Genomic DNA, 25,239 nt, shown 5'->3' on the forward strand with positions numbered 1-25,239 from the left:
AGTCCAACTCTCACATCCATATATGACCACTGGAAAAACCCTAGCCTTGACTAGATGGACCTTTGTTGGCAAAGTAATGTCTCTGCTTTACAATATGCTATCTAGGTTGGTCATAAGTCATAAATATATATAATATGATACATAGTTCTATAAACTTATTTGAGGTTACAAAAATTTTGAAGACCACTGATTTAATGCGTTACTTTTCCACTAATTTCTAAGGATTCAGAATATTTTACTGGGCATTTTTCTATAATAATTAGGGCCTGACACAGTAACAGTTATACTCTCTTCTAGTTCCATTAAAGGGGAAAAAAAAAAAAAAAGGCCAGAGAGGGTTTCAGAGCTTTTGCCAAAATGTGATGGAAACATTTCAAAAGTAAATATTACTTTCTTCAGAATGTTACCATTGCCAGTGTACTCATACTCTACCCTGTGTGTTACTACAGTAGATTTGTTAGCATAAGGTGGCCCTACCGCATCTTTATTTGGTGTGAGATCTCTGCGGCTCCTTCTCTGGCTGTGTTCTCTGTTGAATCCTGGTCCTGCTACTTACTGGTTCTGTAACCTGAACTATCATATCCAAAGACTACTTTCTCATGTGTAAAATACAGAACGAGATATCTACCTCCTAGGTAGATATCCTAGACAATGGGGAACCAAAAGATAAAGTAGGTAAAGTATTATGTGTTGCTTGATGCTAAATAAGGGCTTATCAATGGTAACTATAATAATTTTAAAGATGGTAATTTCATTATAGAATCTTTAGATGGCCATTGCCTAATTTATCAACTATATGATGTATTTTGATATAATTTAATTAAATCAAGTTACAGCCGATTTTAAATATAATAAAGTGGCAAAACTGGCAGCTTGATAATATTGTAGTTTATTTTTCTACCTTTAAGAAGAGATCCAAGTGATTTATTAATCCTGCCTTTAAAAAGATCAAGATGGATAATTTAAAAATCTTGTCATTTCTAATTTGTTTCTTTCTGGTTTGAAAAGTTAGAGTAAATAAGTAATAACCTCACAACTTTGCCAACAAAGGTCCATCTAGCCAAGGCTCTGGTTTTTCCAGGAGTCATGTATAGAAGTGAGAGTTGGACTATAAAGAAAGCTGAGTGCCGAAGAATTGATGCTTTTGAACTGTGGTATTGGAGAAGACTCTTGAGAGTTCCTTCTACTGCAAGGAAATCCAACCAGTCCATCCTAAAGGAGATCAGTCCTGAGTGTTCATTTGAAGGACTGATGGTGAAGCTGAAACTCCAGTGTTTTGGCCACCTGATGTGAAGAGCTGACTCATTTGAAAAGCCCCTGATGCTGGGAAAGATTGAAGGCAGAAGGAGAAGGGGACGGCAGAGGATGAGATGGTTGGATGGCATCACCGACACAATGGACATGGGTTTGGGTAAACTCTGGGAATTGGTGATGGATAGGGGAGGCCTGGTGAGCTGCGGTCCATGGGGTCACAAAGAGTCAGACACAACTGAGCGACTGAAATGAACTGAACTGAACTGAACTGAACCTCATAACAAAAGAGTTTTTAAGAGTTTATTTGCTGAGTGTTCTCAGCACTGAGCCATGACCTGGAGAGGAGCAGAGTGAAGAGAGAGTGAGATACCTAGGCTAGGTCTATATACTTTAAGAGTCCAGATTTATTCCTTGGCTCAAAACCAGGGATAGAAAAAAAAGAAGTTATTCATGACGTAAAGAGGATTTTGACATTAAGTTCATGGGCAAAAAATGACAATGACAAGTGTTTTTCTCATCTGTTTAGAGGACTAGGAGCAATATAAACATTTTGCAGAGAACAATGAAAACATGTTAGGTTTAACTAAGCTGACAGTTCTATAAGCTCTTAGCGACAGTAAAAGGAAGGCAGTTTTGTGTTGCATCAGGAGAGAATCCTTATTAAAAACGCCTAGTGTTGTTGTAAATCCTCTTCTGTGAATGAATAATTTAAACCAATAACCCTGCCATAGGTGTCACAGGGAGCTGATCTTCTAGGGTCCAGTTCATGTGGGGACAAGTCTACTATACTTTCTGAACTTTCGCAGCGTTACTAGTACAACAATAACTTCATTTCTTGAACATGGAGCTGTTGAGGATTTTGTGAGTTAAGTATGTGTAAAACATTTGAACAGGCTCTCTGGAACATTTGTGTCTGATGCACAATAGCTATTCCTTGGAAGGAGATACACAATTTTGGAAGCTCTCTTTAGGAAAAAAAAATGCAAAATAAAAATATCAAAAGTTTGCAAATTTAAAAAATTTCAAATGCTACATAAAATCAAACTCCATAGAAGTAATAATATTTTAATTAATTAGTTGCCTAACACATCTCTGTAAATGCTTTTGTCTTACTTTTTTATCTGCATTTTTAAAATTATCTTTGCATGTTTTGGTCACTCAGTCGTGTCCAACTCTTTGTGACACCATGTACTGTACCCTGCCAGGCCCCTCTGTCCACGGAGTTCTCCAGGCCAAGAATACTGGCGTGTGTTGCCATTTCCTTCTCCAGGGCATCTTCCCGACCTAGGGATCGAACCTGTGTCTCCTACATTGCAGGCAGATTTCTTACCATCTGAGCCACTAGGGAATCCCAATCTCTGTGTATGATGTTTAAAAAGATATTTCACGGAAGGAATGGAGAAGTCATTCAGTTTTTCTTCTTTCTCTAGCACAATTAATTGAAAATTATTTTATTATTTTTGACAGTTTTAAAAAAGATTTATTAATTTGTTTTGCTGCCTCAAGTCTTGGCTGTGGCATGTGGGATCTTCATTGCATCATGTGGGATCTTTGAGGATGCTACACAGACTCTCCAGTTGTTGAGAATGGTGCCCAGACTCTCCAGTTAAGGTGTGGGGGCTTTGTTGCTCCACAGCATGTGGGATCTTAGTTCCCTGATCAGGGGTTAAACCTTTGTTCCCTACATTTCAAGGCAGATTCTCAACTGCTGGGCTACCAGGCAGTTCAGTTCAGTTCAGTTCAGTCGCTCAGTCGTGTCCGACTCTTTGCGACCCCATGAATCGCAGCACGCCAGGCCTCCCTGTCCATCACCATCTCCTGGAGTTCACTCAGACTCACGTCCATCGAGTCCGTGATGCCATCCAGCCATCTCATCCTGCGTCATCCCCTTCTCCTCCTGCCCCCAATCTCTCCCAGCATCAGAGTCTTTTCCAGGCAAGTCCCCATTATTGGCAGTTTTGAAAGGCTTATTTCAACTTCATAATTGATAATGCTATGTGCATTTTTAATATTGTTGGAACTCTGAGAAAATCTCCAGTGTGTTTCATATATGACTTAAAGTTTGTGAAATAATTCCCATGGAGTAGTTTCTGGCCCCATATATTTTAGATCTTATTTCCCTTCCATTATCATAGAGCATGTGCATCTCTTCATACATCCCCTAGCCTGGCACCTGAAAGAGTCAGCATATAACTGGAGGAGTCACCTCAGAAGCCATTGCTACATTAGGATAACTGGCAATGATTGAACAACACTTGGAAGTGCCTGCAAATCACATAAACATATCTCACCAAATGCAAACTAAATGTATCCCTAATTATTGAAACCTTGCAAGACTTAGCTATCAAAAACACTTGGCCACTCCCTCAGCCATATTTGGAAAAATCAGAGATACTGGCTATGTCTACAGGGAACTATTAGACACATCAAAATTGTAAATAGAAGCAGTTTAATTATTCTGGGACAAACTGTTTGCTTGAAGTGTGAACCAAGAAGCATTATGCTTACTTCTGCATGTCCATCTTCACAAATTCAGATACAGTGGTCTAATAAAGGAAAAATAATAGTCTTTTCAGACAATTAAGTTATAACGTGTCAGATTTTTATTTGAGTCTGACTGCAAAGGAAAAGTCTTCTAAAAGACCAATGCAAAGATTTCTATCTTGGTAGAGACATTTATAAGAAAATTGTTAGTAATCATTTTTAGACTCCAAAGGAAAAAAAAGGGTGTCAGACTAGACTTCTGATTAATAAGCCACTCTCAATCTCATTTAGGTCTATTAGAAATCTGCTCAAACATTTTGTCTGTGATGCTGATTTCTTCCCAGAAGGATGTTGCAGATTATGTAGCTCAAAAAGTTCTGTATCAGACCATTTTCAGCAATAGTTTTTCCTTTAGTATAGAAAAAGGTCAGTGTTTGGGTTAGATCTGAGTGACTTCCTCAGGTAACTTAATCTCCAAGAGCTGTGATTTGCTCTGCTGAAGGAGATAATAACCTTTATCTCACCTGGGTTGTTTTGGAAATGATAGGAGCTAATTAAAAATATGTCTAACACAAAGTCTGGAAATTTGAAAGTGCTCTATAATAGTAGTTTTCTTCTTCCTCTTTGAGACTATGATGCAACTCATTTTCTTTTTTTTCTTTGTGCACTCTAATAATAGACATTGTGCTCTCAAAAATAATTTTGAATTAGATTATTTATTCTAGCAGTGGTCCCCAACCTTTTTGGCACCAATGACCAGTTTCACGGGCTTCCCTGATGGCTCAGTTGGTAAAGAATCTGCCTCCAATGCAGGAGACCCTGGTTTGATTCCTGGATTGGGAGGATCCACTGGAGAAGGGATAGGCTACCCACTCCAGTATTCCTGGCTTCCCTGGTGGCTCAGCTGGTAAAGAATGTGCCTACAATGTGGGAGACGTAGGTTTGATTCCTGGGTTGGGAAGATCCCCTGGGGAAGGGAACAGCTACCCACTCCAGTATTCTGGCTTGGAGAATTCCATGGACTGTATAGTCCAGGGGGTTGCAAAGAGTCAGACATGACTGACAGGTTTGACTTCACTGCACGTCACCAGTTTTATGGAAGACAGGTTTTCACTGGACCAGGGGCAGGGGAATGGAGTCAGGATGATTCAAGCACATTGCACTTATCATGCATTGATTTCTAATCTGACGCCACCACTGATCTGACAGGAGGTACTGGTCCGTGGCCCAAAGGTTGGGGACCTCTGTTCTAGAGGCAGCTTTACTCTCTTAAATACAAAAGAAGAAAAAGAACAATATGAACAGTTTGCTTGGTCACCAGGAAAAGATGGGCAGTGTTATGGCAGATATGACTGAATTTTTATAAAACAGTCAAAATATAAATAGTTGAAAAAGCATGTTTCCTACAGAAAAATATACAGTAGCTTTATTCAATGAAACCAAGAACTTTGTCTACCAAGTTCCCTATGTATAATAACTAACAGAGTGTTGAAAAAAAGATTATTATAATCTATTATGGGACTTCCCTGCTGGCTCAATGGAAAAGAATTTGCCTGCCAGTGCAGGAGATGTGGGTTCGATCCCAGGGTCAGGAGAGTCCCTGGAGAAGGAAAAGGCACACTCCAGTATTCTTGCCTAGAGAATCCCATGGCTAGAGGAGTCTGGTGGGCTACAGTCCACGGGGTCGTAAAGAGTTGAACATGACTTAACGACTAAGCACGAACAACAACATGATCTATTATATTCTTCAAATGAATGAATAATAGTTAGATGTTAAATCACTTATAAATTATACCTTAATTTAAGGTTAATTTGTACAACACCTCTAAGAAGATGATTTTGCTATTCTTGTTTTTAAATTGCGAAAACAAAGGCTTATCATTTTTCATTCATTTGTCCAAGGTCACATAATCAGAAAAGAATATAGGTAGCTCTCAAAACCAGAACATCTGTACCCCAAGCCATGCTCTTTCTCCAGCACCACATTGTCATTCCTAGATGGTCTTTTGGGGGTCATTGTAACTTGATCATGAAGATAAACTGTATTTATGTAAAAATATAGTAATTTATTTGATAGTTGTTGGCATTTACTTATGATGCCAAGTACATTTCTAAGGATTCAATTCCAGGGGGATGTTTATAAGGTGAAAAGGCAAATATTTAACCATGCTTGGAACTAGGACTCCTTGCTGGACAATCAGAATGGATGTTGACTTTAGTTCTGGAGCACTTTCCTGGAGGCCAGAGCTGTTCCAGGGGTTAATGCTACATGCACCTCATCCTGGTTAAGGTCTCCTGGAGAGGAAGGGCCAACCTATGAAGGGCATGATGCCTTTAGAGGGTTCAGTTATGAATTTTTTTCTTTTTCCCTGTCAAAAATGAACAACCAGGTTCCTTTATGACAGAAAAAGAGAAAAGAAAAACAGAAACAAAGAATGGATGCTTTGGAATTGTGAAGACTCTGGAGTAGACTCTTGAGAATCCCTTGAACAGCAAGATCAAACCAGTCAATCCTAAAGGAAGTCAATCCTAAATATTCATTGGAAGGACTGATCCTGAAGCTGAAATTCCCATACTTTGGCCACCTGATGCAAAGAGCCAACTCTGTTGAAAAGACCCTGATGCTGGGAAACATTGAAGGCAAAAGGAGAAGGGGGCAGCAGAGGATGAGATGGTTATATAGTATCACCAACTCAGTGAACAAGAATCTGAGCAAACTCTGGAAGATAGTGAAGGACAGGGGAGCCTGACATGCTGCAGTCCATGGGGTTGCAAAGAGGTGAACATGACTTGGCAACTTAACAGAAACAAATGGTTGTATCTCTGAGTGTCAGTAACATATCAGCCATAAATACACTTTTTTAGTAAAATACTTTGGATGGGATTGCCAAAATTGAAGTAGTGACTGTTTATGAATGTGGAATTGTAGGTGACTTCTATTCTTTGCTGTTTAATTTACTCATTCAGCATACATTTACTGAAAGCCTTATTAATGGCAGGCATTCCTAGATTTCAGAAGTAAGACAGGGGCTGTTTCTGTTACTTTCCTTGGTGTTATATTTATAATCAGAAAATATTCCACAGAGTTAATTAAAGAAGTTATATCAAATATATGAATGGTAAGAAGAAGAAATGTCCTGAGAAAAATAAATTCAGAACTTTAAACAGATTAAGTTGTATTTATTTAAAATGCATGGCAAAAAAGTTAACAAGTTATTTGTGTAGACACCTAATTTTTTAGCAATTAGTTTAGTATCCATTTTAATGTGAACAGGTGCTACTGAATGCCTATTTAATGTACAAATGCCAATACCATATTGAGTGACAGGAAGAGTTAACTTAGAGAGACACATTCCATCAAATGTAAGAGTCTGTTCTGGTCAAGACTATGTTGAGAGTTTTCATATTTTAGTATAGCACAGTGCTATTTATGCGTAGCTTTTTATTTTTTTTTAATGAAGTTTCCTATGGGGAAGAATGTCTGATTTTAGAAATTGGTAAGGATTTTCAGTGCTTATATCAAATACTGGCCTTCTCATGTTTTAGAACATAGATATGCATTGTTTTATTTCTTACTTAGTATTTTTAGAGAGACAGAAAGAGAGGAAAATTGGAAGTAAAGTTAGAAACAGATTCTGTGTCTTTGGACAAAGAGGAAATTTAACCAGACAAGAAGGTCTTGACTAGCCAGTTCTACAACTAACCAGTGGTGACTGAGTCAAGCACAGTCCAGCCCAAATATTCAAAATCTACTATTTCACACATAGGCTCTTTCCATTGATTAATCTACTATATTCATGCATAAAAAGCCCTACTAATTGCATTTCTGTAAGGCATTAGCGAGAAAATCAATAACTTATCCTAAGCAGGGAGATTTAAAATGTCCCATATTCATGGCCCTTCTGACTGTAGAACCTGCTTAGTGAGGTTTCTGTTTCTACCTCTTGTATAGTGATGTGGCAATGCTGTGTCCGGAAAGCACATTATGCTTGCAGATGTCGCTGAAAAAATATCTGAGGAATGGAGGGCTCTTTAGTTGTTCTTGGGTGTTGTCCCCATTGATGAGGCCAAGCATTTGCTCTGACACAATCTCATTTCAGCTGGGTCTCCTTTTAAGAAGGCTTCAAATCCTTATCTCTTCTGGTGAAAATAATACTTGGAATTATTTTGGGGGCTCAATATATTCAGACATACTTAACTTCATTTGTGTTTGGAACTGACTTCTTGCCCTTGATCCCCCTCTCATTAGCCACTCGCCTTCTTCAAAGTATAGTGAAGTAGTTTTCAAAACTTTTTCAACAATAATAATTTTTCCAAATAGAATTTGAACATGACTGCTCAATATATATTTATATAAAGAAAGGGATTCTCTGCCAAGGGACTCTCTTTCTTCCAATGTCTTCAGTGAAATTCCATGGAGCATTCCATGAAAACCTCTGGAATAATGCAAAGAACACTTGCACAGGAATTAGAGTTGTAATCCCTGAATTGTTCAGTAATTAAGTTTATTTATTAAACATTTTTAGTGTGCAAAGCACTAAAATACTAAGGGGGAAAGGCCCTCAAGAGACTTAAACTTCAAGTGTGGGAAAAAACAGGTACAGGAAAAAGTTCTAGATGCTTTGGCAAGGTCAGTGATATATATTGATCACTCTGGAGTTTGTTTTTTGTAAATTTAAAATAACTTCAAACTACACATAGAACTGTGCTTTTAACCGGTGGTGCTGGAGAAGACTCTTGCGAGTCCCTTGGACTGCAAGGAGATCCAACCAGTCTATCCTAAAGGAGATCAGTCCTGGGTGTTCATTGGAGGGACTGATGCTGAAGCTGAAACTCCAATACTTTGGCCACCTGATGCGGAGAGCTGATTCATTTGAAAAGACCCTGATGCTGGGAAAGATTGAAGGCAGGAGGAGAAGGGGACGACAGAGGATGAGATGGTTGGATGGCATCACTGACACAATGGACATGGGTTTGGGTGGGCTCTGGGATCGTGATGGACAGGGAGGCCTGTCGTACTGCGGTTCATGGAGTCACAAAGAGTCGGACACGACTGAGCGACTGAAGTGAACTGAACACATAGAACCTTACTACTGTTACATGCTTGACCCTGTGATTCTGTTACTCTGTGCCATTGAATTTGGATCACAAGGGAAAGCTGCTGGAAACGATCGTGAGACATGAAGGTACAAGGACTGGATGCAGCATGTGCATCTGTGAAATTTTTGTAATGTTGACAAAACTATGTGTGATAGTCAGCGGGATAGTGAAAAAATAAATGCATAGTTGCTAAGAAGCAGAATTACTGGGCAGATCATCTTCAACTATGCTGAAATGCTCTTCTACCTCCACGATGCACAGGAAACCCAGCTTTTCCCTGATAACTAAGCTCCCTTTTCTACTGAAGGCCTCTTATCCTCCAGCTTCATCTCCAATCCAGTTTCACAAGATCAAGGTCATGCTAACAAAAGTCTCTGCTTACTTATTCCAATAAAAAGAATCACTCTCCATTGAGAGTGCATGTTGATAACTTACATGGAAGAAGGTAAGGGAAGGAAAATTGCAGCTGTATGAATTTAATATAAATGTGGTTAATTTTAATTATTTAATAATATGATGTAAATGCATCAATTCAAAGAAGAAAGGCAATGATGACAGAATGTGATGTCTCAGGTAAGAATTATAATAGTAATATTATTATTCTTATTGATAGCCACAGTCTTCCTGGAGTTTTGGAAAAGGAGAAGAAGTACACTAACCTATACTTGGGACCTTATTGAATGGGAAGAAGAGGAGGTAAGATGTTAAGAGACCAGGAGATAAGAAACTGGAATAACATATGATGTAGGAAATCACTCACTGCCTTAATGTCTAAGCAGGAGGCAGCTAAACACAATTCAGTTTTCCGTTGATTTTTTTTTTTTGCTTTACTAATAACCTTGTTATTTTATGAATATAATAGACACCAGTGATGAAATATGTACTTTTTTCAGAGCACTTCTATAATGTTTCCTTAAATTCCATTAGTGGAAAATCATGCTAATTAAAGTATAGCTTAGGGTTTATTTGGAAATTATCTTGCATCTAAATTTTTACAAGTTGCTTCTTTGCCAAGACTCGACATAGCAGTAGGCCAAATTCCAAGAATTTAGTCAATATTGGATGATTTTTCAAATTTATGCCTTAGATATTTAATTAACTTTAGTTTTTCTCATAGGAAACCCTTCGTCCCCAGTTCGAGGCAAAGTATTACAAGATGGAGCGAGTGAATCCTATCAGTGGAAAACCTGAACCACATCAGCCTTCCTCAGACAAAGTCACTCGTCTTCTTGTTTCTATCTCAGGAATATTCTTCATGGTAAAGTAGAACCATCAATCTAATATTGTGGGATTCCAGGTTTAGAAAGAAGTTCTAAAATACCAACTCCTTTTGTGACCCTGAAGGGGTAAGAAACTGTATCCTGTTCAGTATGTTGGTGGTACATTCATACTATTAAACAAAATAAAAGTCACAGCAGGTCATGCAGTAATTGCAGAAGGAGTTTGTATATATTTTTAAATAAAATACTGTCTGGGAGAAACAAAGATCATCTAAGAAAAAATGGAAATTATGTAAGTCGTCCTAAAATTAGATCCTCTGCTTTAAAACCAAGCAATCATGTCACAGTTGAGATTTGAACAACATATCACACTAAAACAACTGAGTCTTACACTGTTTATTTTGACTCTAATGTAACTCAGTTCTTTAAAGGAAATTTTAAATTTATGTACGCTTTCTTGGAAAAGTAAATTTCTTTAGCTTTGGGGGTCAATGTTTTGGATCTATGTTGCTGCTTTTATTTTTTCAATAATGCAAAACGTGGATGTCTCTTCCGGTCTCCATTTCGTAGATTTCTCTGGTGATCACTGCAGTGTTTGCAGTTGTGGTGTATCGCCTGGTTGTCATGGAACAGTTTGCATCATTCAAGTGGAATTTCATCAAACAACACTGGCAGTTTGCAACGTCCGCTGCTGCAGTCTGTATCAATTTTGTAATCATTATGGCACTGAATGTTGTAAGTGTTTACAATTTTTCAGTAGGTGTCAAGTGGGTGAATAGAGGAAAGGTCTGTGTTTCCTTTATATTTGCATTGGATTTATAAGAAGCCAAAATAAGGCCAAGTATCATTTCTGGCAAAGACAAGTTTGGCTTAACAGGAAGTATTTCATTTATGTGGTTTACATGATTTTTTTAAAAAATTAAAATCCATGATAGTTGTATTGTCTTCCTTGCTCTTTGAATTTATAGTTTATTTATTTGTTTTTATTTTTGGTGTGCTGGGTCTTTGTTGCTTTGCACAGGATTTATCTAGTTGCAACAAGCGAGGGCTGCTCTTCTTGGTAGTGCCCTGGCTTCTCATTGCGGTGGCTTCTCTTGTGGAGCACCTGCTCTAGGCCCATGAACTTCAGCAGCTTTGACACACAGGTGCGTGTGGAATCTTCCCAAACCAGGGATCAAACCAATGTCCCCTGCATTGGCAGTGGATTCCTATCCACTGCACCAGCAGGGAAGTCTTGGGTTTATAACTTGGTTTAGTGATAGCTTCCACTCATCAAGTATCTAGTGTGTGCTGGAAATGGTGCTAGGCTCTTTTTATTCATGATGCTATGCTCTTTTCATTCAGATAAGGAATTGTTAAGATTAGAAAACCAGCCCAACAAATTCAAACTCTGAGAATTTATTGGAAAGATGTAGGAAATTCTGTTTGAAAGTGTAGCCTTGTTAGCTGCAAGACCTCGTGTGAAAAGGAAAACAGCTTCTCCATTTGCATTTCTCTGAGACTAAGTATTTTTTCCTCCCTTCCTTTCTTCCTTCCTCTTCATCTTTCTGTCTTTCTCTCCCGTTTCTCCTTTCTCTCTGTCTCTCTCTTCCTTTCTTCCATTCCCATCTTTTTTTTTTTTTTTTTTTTTTTAACAGTGATTCTATTTGCATTTGTTTTCATGGGGAAGAGACTGTTTTTATCAGCAAAAGACTATATTGCCTAACAATGGCCTCTGTTTCAGTGTCTGGTGTGCTGGTGCATTGATATGCTTTTCTTATCTTTGTTGACTCTAACTTCATGACCATGTTGGTCAGTTTCTGTAGTTTATTTAACTTAGATCATCCAGTATTTTAATGTGCTAATTTCTCAGAGAGTGCATGTAATTGGTTCAACATCATATATACCAATTAACTTGTGAACCAAATATCTGTGGCTGAGAGGACATTATGCTTAGGTCTGCCCCTTTAGCAAGATCTGTGGTTGGGGTCCTATTTTCTCTGAAAACAGAAGGCATTGACTGGCTCATTTAGAACAATTTATTTCCTTTAATTCTTCCAACACCACCACAAGGTCAATATTCTCTTCATTATATAAATAAGGAAACTACAGTTCAGAGAGCTTAAATAACTTGTCCCAGATTGTGGATTTAGTAAGTATTAGTGCTTTCATATTTATTTACATGATAATTCATGTAGAGAGCTGAGCAATACATAAACAGGTAATATGCATCTGGCTCTGACCTAGATTGACACTGGTGTTATATGATTAGTCGAGAAGGGGCTGGAATCATTTTCTATTTAACTTTAAAATAATCAGGGAAGTTCTTAAGTGAAAGTGAACAGTCACTTCAAGAAATGGGTAAATTTCAATGCAAGGACAATAGTTAATATTTTCTACTGGAGTTTGCTTTCTTCAGGTTCAGTTTATTTGCAGAAGGAGAATATTTTTTTACTATATCTCCAAGTAAGCCATACAGTATTTTAATTTATGCTTTTGACTCATGGATTGAAATGAACAATAAACATAGAAAAACTACAGAGCTAGGATTAAGAGGCCTGTGTGGTAATCTATGAAAGATAGTATAGGTTGAATGTTGCATAAAATCACCACAGTGAAAGAGGAGCCATTCGCAGCATGGATTTTATACAACAGATTTTTATATCTTTCATTCTTATTTTAACTGTTCTAGCAAATAGTGAAAGAGAAATTGTTTATCTAAGGAAAAGAAGGCTTTAGTGTTAATGTATTTATTTCTAGGTAACACTAGTGATAAGCTAGTATGATTTTAAATTGACTCATTTTCCTAATCTTGGTAGGTTGGTTGAATATTAACTTTTAATATTATTTAAGTACATGACATACAGTTACATAAGAAGGATATACAATTTCACTTGATTTCAATTGGAACACACTTGCATTTTGAAGAATGACAATAGAATGTTAATAGTGGTTATATTTCAAGAGTGCGATAATATTTGGTTTAATATTTTTTTTTCTGTTCATTCAAATGTTTTTCTCCATATGTAGGTTTTGGTTTATAATCAGAAAAAACAATCTTTACTCTTAATACATTATACCATGTTATAAAATCTGGAACAAATCAGAATTGGAATGTACTTTATTTTTACTTTGTATGTAAGTCACTCATGAAACCACAGCCACTTGGGTATCTTTAGGTAGCAATTTCAGGTCATTTTTAAAATTTTGTCTTTTACCAAGTAAACAAAAGGCTTACTGATGGCTGCATAGCATCCCAGGACACTCACACGCAGGCGTGCACACACGCACACACTCTCTCTCTGTCTCTTTCTCTCTCTCTGTTCCTTCTGTTCTCATTGTTGCTCTCCCCCTCTCTCCTGCCCCTCTGAACACTGTCCAGGCTTTCATCAGTTTGTATTGTCAGTTCCTCAACATACTGTCCAGATAAAAAGTAATGGACTTTAAACACAGGCAAAACAAAGATTTGCTCCTTGACCTGTGTGATCCTGACTACCCTGCATAACATCTTTGAACTTTAATTTCTTGATCTTTCAAATGAGGGAAATAGGACAAATGCCTGGGGGGATTGAAAGATGGAATGAAATCTGCTTCTAGTGAATAGAAGTGTTCAATAAATGCTCATTTTCTTCCTATTTGTTCAACGCTTTGAATTTTTATTTCTCTTTATAAGTCTATTTATACTCTCATTTCCTTTCCTACAAAATACCGCATTTTCTTTATTTTTTTCCATTTTTCTCATCTTCAAATAATAGAGTTTGATTATTGCCCTTTAGTTCAAGATACAGGAATGCTGATGATCTTTCCTTTGATCCTTCTAAATTCTTCAGGCTGTATCTGCATTTGTTAATAATTTTTTATTCTTTGTTCTTTAAAAATTATCTGCTACCTATAAATATGTATATACTCATAGTGCTGGTAGAGAGAAAATGAATCACATATAGGTTGTTGTATTATGTGTTTTCATCAAATATATGTCTAAATATAAGAAAATTGAAATGTTTACTTATTTCATACAGAAATCATACAATTGCACTATGGTAATTTCGGTAGTCTTGTTCTTTTAAATGTCTTAATTTTAGTTTCTCCTTTTTAAAATCCATTATTTATTAGCATTGACTATAAAATAACCACATTGTTCTTATAAAACTAATGACAGTATAAGGATATTTAAAATATTAGATGAAAGTCACTTTTCTCAATCCAAAATGCCAGTCTCCTCCCTTCCTACCATAAACTAATTGTACCCATTGGAGATAATCAGTGTTAATGGTTTCATGTCTGTTAATCTCTACTCCCCCCATCAATTATTATTGCCTTCAAAAACGTACCCTGTGTTCCTATGTCTATTTGGCAATTTGTTCCAGAGAACTACTGATCTTCAAATACATCTTAAGTACTGAAATGGGCTCATATTTTTGAAGATGAACGATATTTCACAGACAAAGACAATGAAGAAGCCAAATGTGATTAATTATTTTTTGCTTGAGAAGGCAAGCATGACATCTCTGGTTACAGAGCTTCCAGATTCAGTGTTCAATCCTTAGTCCCTACCCAGAAAATTACGGATCTTTTCAGTTAAACTGAAGGACTTGTTACAATCAGAACCACATTTGAATTAATTAGGAACTTTTATCTTCAAACATTTTCCCTACAAGTTCAGATCAGTTCAGTCGCTCAGTCGTGTCTGACTCTTTGCGACCCCATGAACCGCAGCTTGCCAGGCCTCCCTGTCCATCACCAACTCCCGGAGTTCACTCAAACTCATGTCCACTGAGTCAATGATGCCATCTAACCATCTCATCCTCTGTCGTCCCCTTCTCCTCCTGCCCTCAATCTTTCCCAGCATCAGGGTCTTTTCCAATGACTTAGCTCTTTGCATGAGGTGGCCAAAGTATTGGAGTTTCAGCTTCAACATCAGTCCCTCCAATGAACACCCATGACTGACCTCTATTAGGATGAACTGGTTGGATCTCCTTGCAGTCCAAGGGACTCTCAAGAGTCTTCTCCAACACCACATTTCAAAAGCATCACTTCTTTGGTGCTCAGCTTTCTTTATAGTTTAACTCTCACATCCATACATGACCACTGGAAAAACCATAGCCTTGACTAGATGGACCTTTGTTGGCAAAGTAATGTCTCTGCTTTTTAATATGCTGTCTAGGTTGGTCATAACTTTCCTTCCAGGGAGTAAGCGTCTTTTAATTTCATGGCTGCAATCACCATCTCCCGGGATTTTGGAGCCCCCCAAAATAAATTCAGCCACTGTTTTCACTGTTTCCCCATCTATTTGCCATGAAGTGATGGGACTGGATCCTATGATCTTAGTTTTCTGAATATTGAGCTTTAAGCCAACTTTTTCACTCTCCTCTTTTACTTTCATCAAGAGGCTCTTTGTTCTTCACTTCCTGCCATGAGGGTGATGTCATCTGCATATCTGAGATTATTGATATTTCTCCCGGCAATCTTGATTCCAGCTTGTGCTTCCTCCAGCCCAGTGTTTCTCATAATGTACTCTGCATATAAGTTAAATAAGCAGGGTGACAATATACAGCCTTGATGTACTCCTTTTCCTATTTGGAACCAGTCTGTTGTTCCATGTCCAGTTCTAACTATTGCTTTCTGACCTGTATACAGGTTTCTCAAGAAGCAGGTCAGGTGGTCTGGTATTCCCATCTCTTTCATTTTCCACAGTTTATTGTGATCCACACAGTCAAAGGATTTGGCATAGTCAATAAAGCAGAAATAGATGTTTCTCTGGAACTCTCTTGCTTTTTTAATGATCCAGCCGATGTTGGCAATTTGATCTGTGGTTCCTCTGCCTTTCCTAAAACCAGCTCAAACATCTGGAAGTTCACGGTTCACATATTGCTGAAGCCTGGCTTGGAGAATTTTGAGAATTACTTTACTAGTGTGTGAGATGAGTGCAATTGTGCGGTAGTTTGAGCATTCTTTGGCATTCTTCCTATTATCAGTGATATGCAAAAAATTGAAATTTGATGAAAGTTTCCAGTGATGTACCACAGTCCAGTTTTGTATTATTCCAGGTGCTTCTCAATCCCCAGTCCTTTGACCTCAGATTCTACACCCCCTCTAGTTTGTCTCCTCAGTGACCACTCCTTTCTGAGAATCACAATTAACCCGCCAACATACACTCCTCTCATAGGTTCAGACACAGCTTCTTCTCACTGTTTATATTTTTGATGAGGTTTAATGTATTCTCTCTTCTAAAGTACTTGCATTTTACAGATAAAAAAGACCTCTAGAGACAGGTGAAGACAGTACTCTTTTTATTATAAAAACTATCCTTTGAGATCCTTAAAATCCCACTCTGTATGTGTGTGTGTGTGTGTGTGTGTGTGTGTGTGTGTGTGTGCATGCATGAGCTCAGTTCTGTCCAATGGACTGTAGCCCACCAGGCTCCCACTAACTCTACTTCTTTAAATACAAAAGTCCATGTAAATGCCTAGAGCTAAGAAACAAGCATCCATAGTTCCCAGGTGAAAAACAGCTGACTTTTCTTTTTCAAAAGTTTATTTCTACTTGTTGAACATTTGGCATAAAGATAGGGATTCTTGGAAGTGAAATAGGCCATACAACTTGTCCTTTGCCCTTGCAACTAACTCAGGAGAAAATTTTGAAATGGATTTAGCATCAGGCAAGAACTATGTGACAGAGGATGAGATAATTGGATGGCATTACTGACTCGATGGACATGAGTCTGAGCATGCTCCGGGAGGTGGTGATGGACAGGGAAGCCTGGCGTGCTGCAGTCCATGGGGTCGCAGAGTCAGAAACAACTGAGCGACTGAACTGAAGAACTATGCAGTCGACTCAACAAACGTGAAGGGAATGTTGCATTTCTCAGATTCAATCCATATAAAATATTCCTTCTGAATTTATGCATTTCCTTCCTTCTCAGGATGTTCAGGCACTCCACAGATTATCAAACAGTCCTATCAAACACCTGAACACACAGGATTCATTTAAAAGCTTAAGCAAATAAGGATAGATGAATATCAATTGAAATCAAAATATCAGACCCTTTAAAAAACATACCACCGAAAGGATTCACCTGGAATACCAAATGCCACCTTTTGCTATTTTCAGACCAACACTAAATATACAGCTCGTGGAAATGTACTTTTTGTTCTTTAATAACTTGACTACGTGAGACTATATTCCCCAAATGAAGGATTTGGACTCGGTCAAAATACCCTATTAAATCTAATATTTTTTTGGCTATAAGTCATATACATGAAATTGCAAAATAAGTGCATGGAAAATAGTTTAAATCAGCCAAATATGTTTAATTGGAGCTTTTCATATTTAATGTACACAGACTGAAACCTTAAGTCATTATTCATGCACTACTTTTGTCTCCTTCATCTTATCAGTGACTGATGAGAACTGTGCTTCCATAACATCTCTCCTATTCATTCCCTGCTCCTCAGTCTCGCTTCTGCTTCCTTAGTTCAGCCAGCTACTTATCATTTTTAACTTGGACTGTTGCCACAGCCTTCTAACTGATTAGTCTTCCTGTCTGTATTTTCACCTCTTCCCGTCTCCCTTTCACTCCACTGCTGCGATCGCCTTTCTAAATTGCAAATTTGATCATTGTAATTTTGTACTCGAATCTGCCTCACAGGTTCCCACTGCCTCTGATATCAATGGCAAGGAGGGTTTCCATTATTAAAATCGGTTTTCCCTTCTCTCCTCATTTGGTGGTGTGTCCTGCCCCCTCCCTGTCTATCACACTCTGCACTGCAGCCTACTGACTCACTTGTGCTTGCTCCCTAGCATTCTGCTATTTCACACCCATTTCCTGGTTCACAGTGCTTCCTCTATTGGCCTTATTTCCTTTTATCTCCTTGGAGAATATCGCTTCATCTTTGAAAATTCCAGTTAAGGATCACTTCCTTCTTAAAATATTTCTCAGTTCCATATGTGAAATAATCTCTTCTTTGTGTCTCTTCTCATAGGTACTTGGGCAGGTCTATTCTCCATTTTTATCAGATTCTCCTGGTAGAATTAAACAATCCCTTTTGTGACCATTCTTCTGTTACAGTGCTTGGGACATGCCTTTTCTCCCACTATCAGGGTATCAACTCCTCAAGAACTGGGACTGTAGCTTCCTCGTGTTTGTATCTCCAGGTCTTGCTGAATGACTAAAAGATATTTAGAATATATTTTTGAAGACATTTAAAATATTTTATTCTTCAAATATCCCAGCATTTTGAATATCATCACACGTGCTCAAAATTATTTTTGTTATTAGAATTATATTTTCAGTGTCTTTCAGGTTTTCTGCCCTTGTTATTTTCATTCAAATTAATAATCAAAGTATACCATTCTCTAAGCTTTTAAAATAGGTGGATCAAGCCATTCCTAAAGAAATGTCAATTTGGGAGTGAGATATGGGTCAAGATAATAAAAATTTGATGACAGCCCATTTCACGGATCATAAAAGTAACTTAAAGGATTGTTTCCTGTTTTTTATTCATCAAATCACCTGAAACACTTTTGAAAAACTACAGATCTCTGAGTCTCATTCAGAATCTTCTTTGTAGGACTATGAAGTCTGTTTTTAAAACAAAAAATAACCCGTAATGCTCTCCAAGTGATTCTGATCCAGTCAGTCCCCAAAATAGCATTACAAAATCAGTGATTTAAGGGATATAAGGTAATTCTGACACACAGCCAAGATCAGAAATCACATATTTCAAATACAGATTACAAATAATTTAACAGTAGCTAAAATTTCATTATTATCTTTAACATCTTTTACCAGAAGGACAGCTAAAAAACTTTAAAGCCAGAATTTAAAACCAGGACTTTCTTTTTTATAAATCCCATCATCCTCTTTCTTCTTTATTTTACTGACCCTGAAAATATGCTATTGAAGATACCATAAATAGCATGCTTAGCCATCATTAGGAAATATTTCCAAAAAGTTTTTAATAAAAATTTAAAATGCAGTTATTTTAAAAATGTATGTTCTTGTTGCTTGACAACAAGATTCTTAATTCTTAATTTATCTTAATTCTTAATTAATTAATTATTAATTAATTTAAGAATAGATTGCAATAGTATGACAGCTGTCTGGTCTCATGATTAATGCATAATTTTGAAGAAAAAATAGAAACATCACAGCAGAGGTACTCTTACAGTTTGAAATAGCTGGAATTAAGCCAATTAAACTATTTCAGCATTGCCAATAAAAGTATACATTCCTTTTGATATTCCTCCTCTTATTTTAGAATCCATGTGCCATGCATAGAGCTTGCTTTAACCAAAAAAAAAAAAAAAAAGAGAGAAAACCCTTGAATATTCTGGGCTGTTGTAAGTATTCCATGCTGGTTCTGGACTCATCCACATTATTTATTTATATTTTGCCACTTTATTTTTTTGATTGAAGGATATTTGCTTTACAGAATTTTGTGGCTTTCTGTCATACATCAAGAATCGGCCATGGGTACACCCATGTCCACTCCCTCCCGAACCTCCCTTCCATCTCCCCCCGTCTGTAGGTCCGTTCTCTGTCTGTTTCTCCATTGCTGCCCTGAAAATAAATTCATCAGTAGTATCTTTCTAGATTCCGTATATATGTGTCAGTATATGATATTTATATTTCTCTTTCTGACTTACTTCACTCTATCTAGTAGGCTCTAGGTTCATCCATCTCATTAGAACTGACTAAAATCCATTCCTTTTTATGACTAATATTCCACTGTATATAGGTACCTCTGTTTATTTATCCATTCATCTGTCAGTGGACATCTAGTTTGCTTCCATGTTCTAGCTATTGTAAATAGTGCTGCATTGAACATTGGGGTACATGTATCTTTTTCAATTTTGGTTTCCTCAGGGTATATGCCCAGCAGTTGGATTGCTGGGTCATATGGTGGTTTTATTCCTAGTTTTGTTTTGTTTTTTTTTTTTTTTAATTCCTAGTTTTTTAAGGACTCTCCCTACTGTCTTCTATAGTGGCTGTATCAAGTTACTTTCCCACCAGCAGTGCAAGAGGATTCTCTTTTCTCCACACCCTCTCCATCATTTATTGTTTGTAGACTTTTTGATGAGGGCCATCCTGACTGGTGTGAGGTGGTATCTCATTGTAGTTTTGATTTGCAGTTCTCTGATAATGAGAGATGTTGAGCATTTTTTCATGTGTTTGTTAGCCATCTGTATGTCTTCTTTGGAGAAATGTCTGTGTAGGTCTTTTTCCCACTTTTTGATTGGGTTATTTGTTTTTCTGATATTGAATTGTATGAGCTGCTTGTATATTTTGGAAATTATTTGTCAGCTGTTTCCTTTGCTGTAATTTTCTCCCATTCTGAGGGTTATCTTTTCACCTTGTTTGTAGTTTCCTTTGCTGTGCAAAAGCTTTAAGTTTAATTGGGTCCCACTTATTTACTTTTGTTTTTATTACTCTAGGAGGTGGGTCATAGAAGATCTTGCTTTGATTTATGTCATCGAGTAATCTGCCTATGTTTTCTTCTAAGAGTTTTATAGTTTCTGGTCTTAAAAGTAGGTTTTTAATTCATTTTGACTTTATCCTTGTGTATGGCATTAGTAAGTGTTCTAATTTCATTATTTTGCACATAGCTGTCCGTTTTTCCCAGCACCACTTACTGAAGAGGCTTATCTTTGCCCCATTGTATATTTTTGCCTCCTTTGCCAAAAATAAGGTACCCATAGGGTGTGGGTTTTATCTCTGGGCTCTCTATCTCGTTCCATTGGTCTATATTTCTGTTTTTGTGCCAGTACCGTATTGTCTTGATCACTGTAGCTTTGTCGTATTGGACTCTTCCACATGTTAATCCCCTTCTGTCTCTAGAGTCCAGAGCATGCATTCCTATGTCTCTTCCATGACCTGATCCCCAAAGACCTCAAAATGTACCTAGGTTTCCTTAACTGATAATTACAATGCAAAAAGGTTATTATGAAATAGGGTGGATCAAAGTGTTGGACCACACATCTTGACCTCTAAAGCAAGCAATGACAAATGACTCTTAAGAAGATTAGCTTTTAAAAAATGTATTTGTTTAGTTTGTTCATGTGTATGTCAACGATTTCTAGAAATTCAAAAAGGAGAATTCCTAGAAAAGGGAAGCCTCTTTTTGATTCTGCGTTTGTCCATTTGGAGCTCCTTTTTACAATGAAAGTTAGATTGTGAACATCTAACTTGGAGATGAAGAGCATTAAAGCAAATGTAGAACTCCTGAATTTTGCCCCTTCACAGCAAACGCCTTTGCCACTTTTTTCCCAATTGATTTCTCATAACACCCTAAAACAAAGCATTATTTGGGGAGATGATGACTTTTTCAGCTTAGAATGCATTCTGAAGTCCTCATCACAGCCTGTGAGACACTAAAAAAGTATTTCCCTCCGAGATCTCTCTGATTCATCTACTACTTCGTTTGTACCTCCACCCCATCGCTCTTATTCCTCCACCTTCAGGAGACGCTCCAAGTGCACGGCAGGCTCAGGCATTTGCACGCACTGTTTCTATGTCTACCAGTTACTTAGCGCTATCTCTGTTTGGCTCCCTTACTCCAAGTAGCTCTCTGCTCAGAGGTCTCCCTCTCTTAGAGGTTTCCCTGACCAGCCTCTACATAGCACTCCACCGCTCTGTACCCATCAGCCTGCTTCATCTCTCCTCTTAGTACTTGGCATCTCCTGGCCAAGTACATATTTCTTTGTCATATGTCTCTGAGAACCAGCATTTAAATTCCATAATGGTAGAGACTATACTTGATTCACTGTCATTTGGTTCCCTGGATAGTACCTGACTCATTAGAAATTTTAACTAAGTGGAGAAGGCAAAGGCACCTCACTCCAGTACTCTTGCCTGGAAAATCCCATGGGAAGAGGAGCCTGGTAGGCTGCAGTCCATGGGGTCGCGAAGAGTGGGACACGACTGAGTGATTTCACTTTCACTTTTCACTTTCATGCATTGGAAAAGGAATGACAACCCACTCCAGTGTTTTTGCCTGGAGAATCCCAGGGACGGGGGAGCCTGGTGGGCTGCCATCTCTGGGGTTGCACAGAGTTGGACACGACAGAAGCGACTTAGCAGCAGCAGCAGCAGCAGCACATGACTAAGAGAATATTGGCTTACTGAAATGGACTCGTAAATGACTTTTAAAAGCTTGGGTTCATGATATGGTATTTCATATATTTTTAAAATTTGTTTTGTTTATATATGTATTTTAAAGACACACATATATTGCATATATATATATATATGTATAATGATGCAGATTCATATAATGTATACATACACTCTTTCATGAATTCTTCTTCCTGTCCAACTCTTTGTGACCCCATGGATTGTAGCCCACCAGGCTCCTCTGTCCATGGGATTTCCCTGGCAAGAATACTGGAGTAGGTTGCTATTTCCTGCTCCAGGGGATCTTCTCAGCCTAGAGTTTGAACCCTGAAGGCGCCTTTTGCTTCTCCTGCATTAGCAGGTGGATTCTTTACCACCACAACACCTGGGAAGCCCCCATACATTCACTGCCTGTATATAATGTAGTAAGCAGAACAATTGACCCTGAATCTCTTTATTTTCTCCTCCTTCAATTATATCTCCATTCCACCACACACACACACACACACACACACAACTTCCCCTGTCAGGGTTGCTATCATATACCATCTAGTTGGTTATATTTAAATTATGGTTTCTTCGTACACTTTGTGGGTGAGTTGATGAGTCACACTGCAAGGACTTTTTGTAGTTTATCATCATGACAGTGCCAATAGGCTGTAGCATTTGGGCCTTGGATGGTATAGGCTCTCCCCTACTCTAGATACCCTTCCAAAAGTAGTATTTCCAGGGTGGCACAGCGTCTTTTCTGACTGGTAAAATTCCTTCATCGGTTATTAGATTATTATAGTCCCTTGGGGCATCAGCTGTCGATATTGCCATCCTGGGCTTATGGGCAGTTCTATGTGCTAAGTGCTAAGACAAAATCTGAAATTGTTTATGAGACAAGGCATAGCGTAGATGATACAAGAGAGACTTTATACCAAATACTGACTTTGCTTCTTGCTTAGAAGTATTATCTCAGGCTAGGTACTTAACATTCTAAACCTCAGTTTCCTGTTCCATAAAATCATAACATCTATTTGATAATATTTTTGTAAGGACAAACATAAATAGTATACATTGGGTTGGCCAAAAAGTTCATTCCGGTTTCCATAATAACTTACAGAAAAACCTGAATGAACTTTCTGTGCAGCCCATTGGAAAACACTGTTCGGCACCAGCCGGATACTCTAAATGGCAGTTACTTAAGTAAAATTTTCTCTCAGCCCCCATGAGGGCACTTAATTCAGTGCTTGAAGCAGAGTAGCTACTCATGGACTATTTGCTGATTGATAAGGCTGTCTTATCATACTCTTTGGAGGCCCTTCTCTAATCATCTTAGTTGATAAATGGGGCATGGAAAAGAATAAAGTCAGGAAAACTTTTGTGCTCACAAATTCAAACTTATCTAATTCTAAAATTTGAAAATGATAATTTGTATGTATAGTTCTTTTAAAAAACTGCACCAGGAGTAGAATGAAACTTTTGTACTCAATATAATCTTTCTGTTTGAAGACACCGCTTCAGATCTTAGGAAGAGATGGACTGAATCATGGTTAAGATGAATAATCACATTAGTTCTATTGAACGAGCAGTCAGGGAAGGTTAACAAGTTTTAATGTGTCCATATACCTTTTTGATTTTGCATGCTGGTAGGCAGGGTTATTTGAATTTATAGTCTAAAGAATGATTTGTTTAATTTTGGAGTTATGTAATTATATTTACATGCACTCATATATCACCCTTCTATCTGTAGTAAATATATGCTTCCAGCTGTATTTACTTGTAATATTGTAAAATATGTTTTCTTTCCTTGAGTCTGTATGAGCTGTGGACAGAGTAAGGTGAGACAAGGAGAAGGTGACAAAATATAAAAAAAATGTTATTAAAATGTTCACGTAACTACAGATTCAACAGAGTTGACTAGTGAATCTTGCTTTAAATAACCATCAAACCAACTTTGTTTTGGGAAACAAAGTGAATTTTGTTTTAAATAACCACCAAACAACTTTGTTGTTTGGGAATGCAACTTTGTTCACTGTCTTTGTCAAAATTAGGAAAATTGTTTATCAATAGTAAAGAAGACATAGTTCCACTAAACCTTCCAGTGTAGGAAAAAAGAAAATATAATTTGGTTATCAAATCCCAGGTCAGACATTAACTAGCTGAAAGTCTTTGGGGTATATACAGTTCTCTTCTGTTTGACTTTTAAAGCAAAAATAAAGACAGCTAGCAGAAAGGTTATTGCAGAAATCATGTTTGTATATAGCCACGTTTACAACATGTTTTTATTACATTTTGTGTGTTCATGTATATAAAGTACCACATAGTAAGATTTAAAGCATGCTTCTTCTTAATTGAAAGAAGTTATAACTTTAGATGTTTCATTGAATAGTCTAAATAACAGTATTTTTCAGAAGAAAATAACATTAACTGCTTTCTCTTATCACAGGCTTATGAAAAAATTGCTTACCTTCTCACTAATTTAGGTAAGTCCACTTTTCTTACTTCACTCCTTAGTAAGAAAATAACATGGGCATCAGTCTATGGTTTCTTTACATTCTTTAGCATTTTTTATATCAACTTTAGTTAGATAATTATCAGTAAAATGAAAGAAGGGACCTAGGAAGTTGGAATTCATCATATAACTATAGAGAAGCAATGTATACAGTTACAAAATCCTAGTAGAAATTAACAAACCTAGTTCTGCCTACTTGGGATTGCTTTCCCCCCTACCTTTTCAGTTCTTTGGGATTTTCCCTGCAACATTTATTTTATCACAGTGTCATATTACATGTGCACAACTTAAAAGGCAAAAGAGTATTAAAAGATTTATAATAAATACCAGCTCTTTGCCACATTGCTAATTCTTGTTTTCCATATCCCTGAGGTAGTGCTTTCTAGGAGTTTAATCATTGTTTTCTGTTCTTTTCTACCCTATTTCTAAATTGCATGCTACTACTGCCATTCTTGAGTTTTCCAGCTTTGGGAAGTGATTGCCTTCCCATAATAAAAGACAGGAGCTTCATACTTTATTCCCGCAGTGTCCTGCTCCCTCGCACTTCCCCATCCATCTCTAGGTAAAAGCAGATTGCTAATTCTCCT

The 25,239-nt window shown here is 37.5% G+C and overlaps 1 protein-coding gene across 1 annotated transcript in view; it reads left to right on the forward strand.

Moving 5' to 3' along the window:
- Window positions 1-25,239, forward strand: part of ANO3 (anoctamin 3) — a 444,144-nt gene that overhangs the window by 378,533 nt on the left and 40,372 nt on the right. The window contains 4 exon segments of the mRNA XM_068988751.1: window positions 9,452-9,534; window positions 9,956-10,096; window positions 10,629-10,793; window positions 24,587-24,623. Coding sequence (XP_068844852.1) covers window positions 9,452-9,534; window positions 9,956-10,096; window positions 10,629-10,793; window positions 24,587-24,623 — 426 coding nt within the window.

The sequence above is a fragment of the Capricornis sumatraensis genome, chromosome 16, assembly GCF_032405125.1.
Source record: "Capricornis sumatraensis isolate serow.1 chromosome 16, serow.2, whole genome shotgun sequence".
Taxonomy (NCBI): domain Eukaryota; kingdom Metazoa; phylum Chordata; class Mammalia; order Artiodactyla; family Bovidae; genus Capricornis; species Capricornis sumatraensis.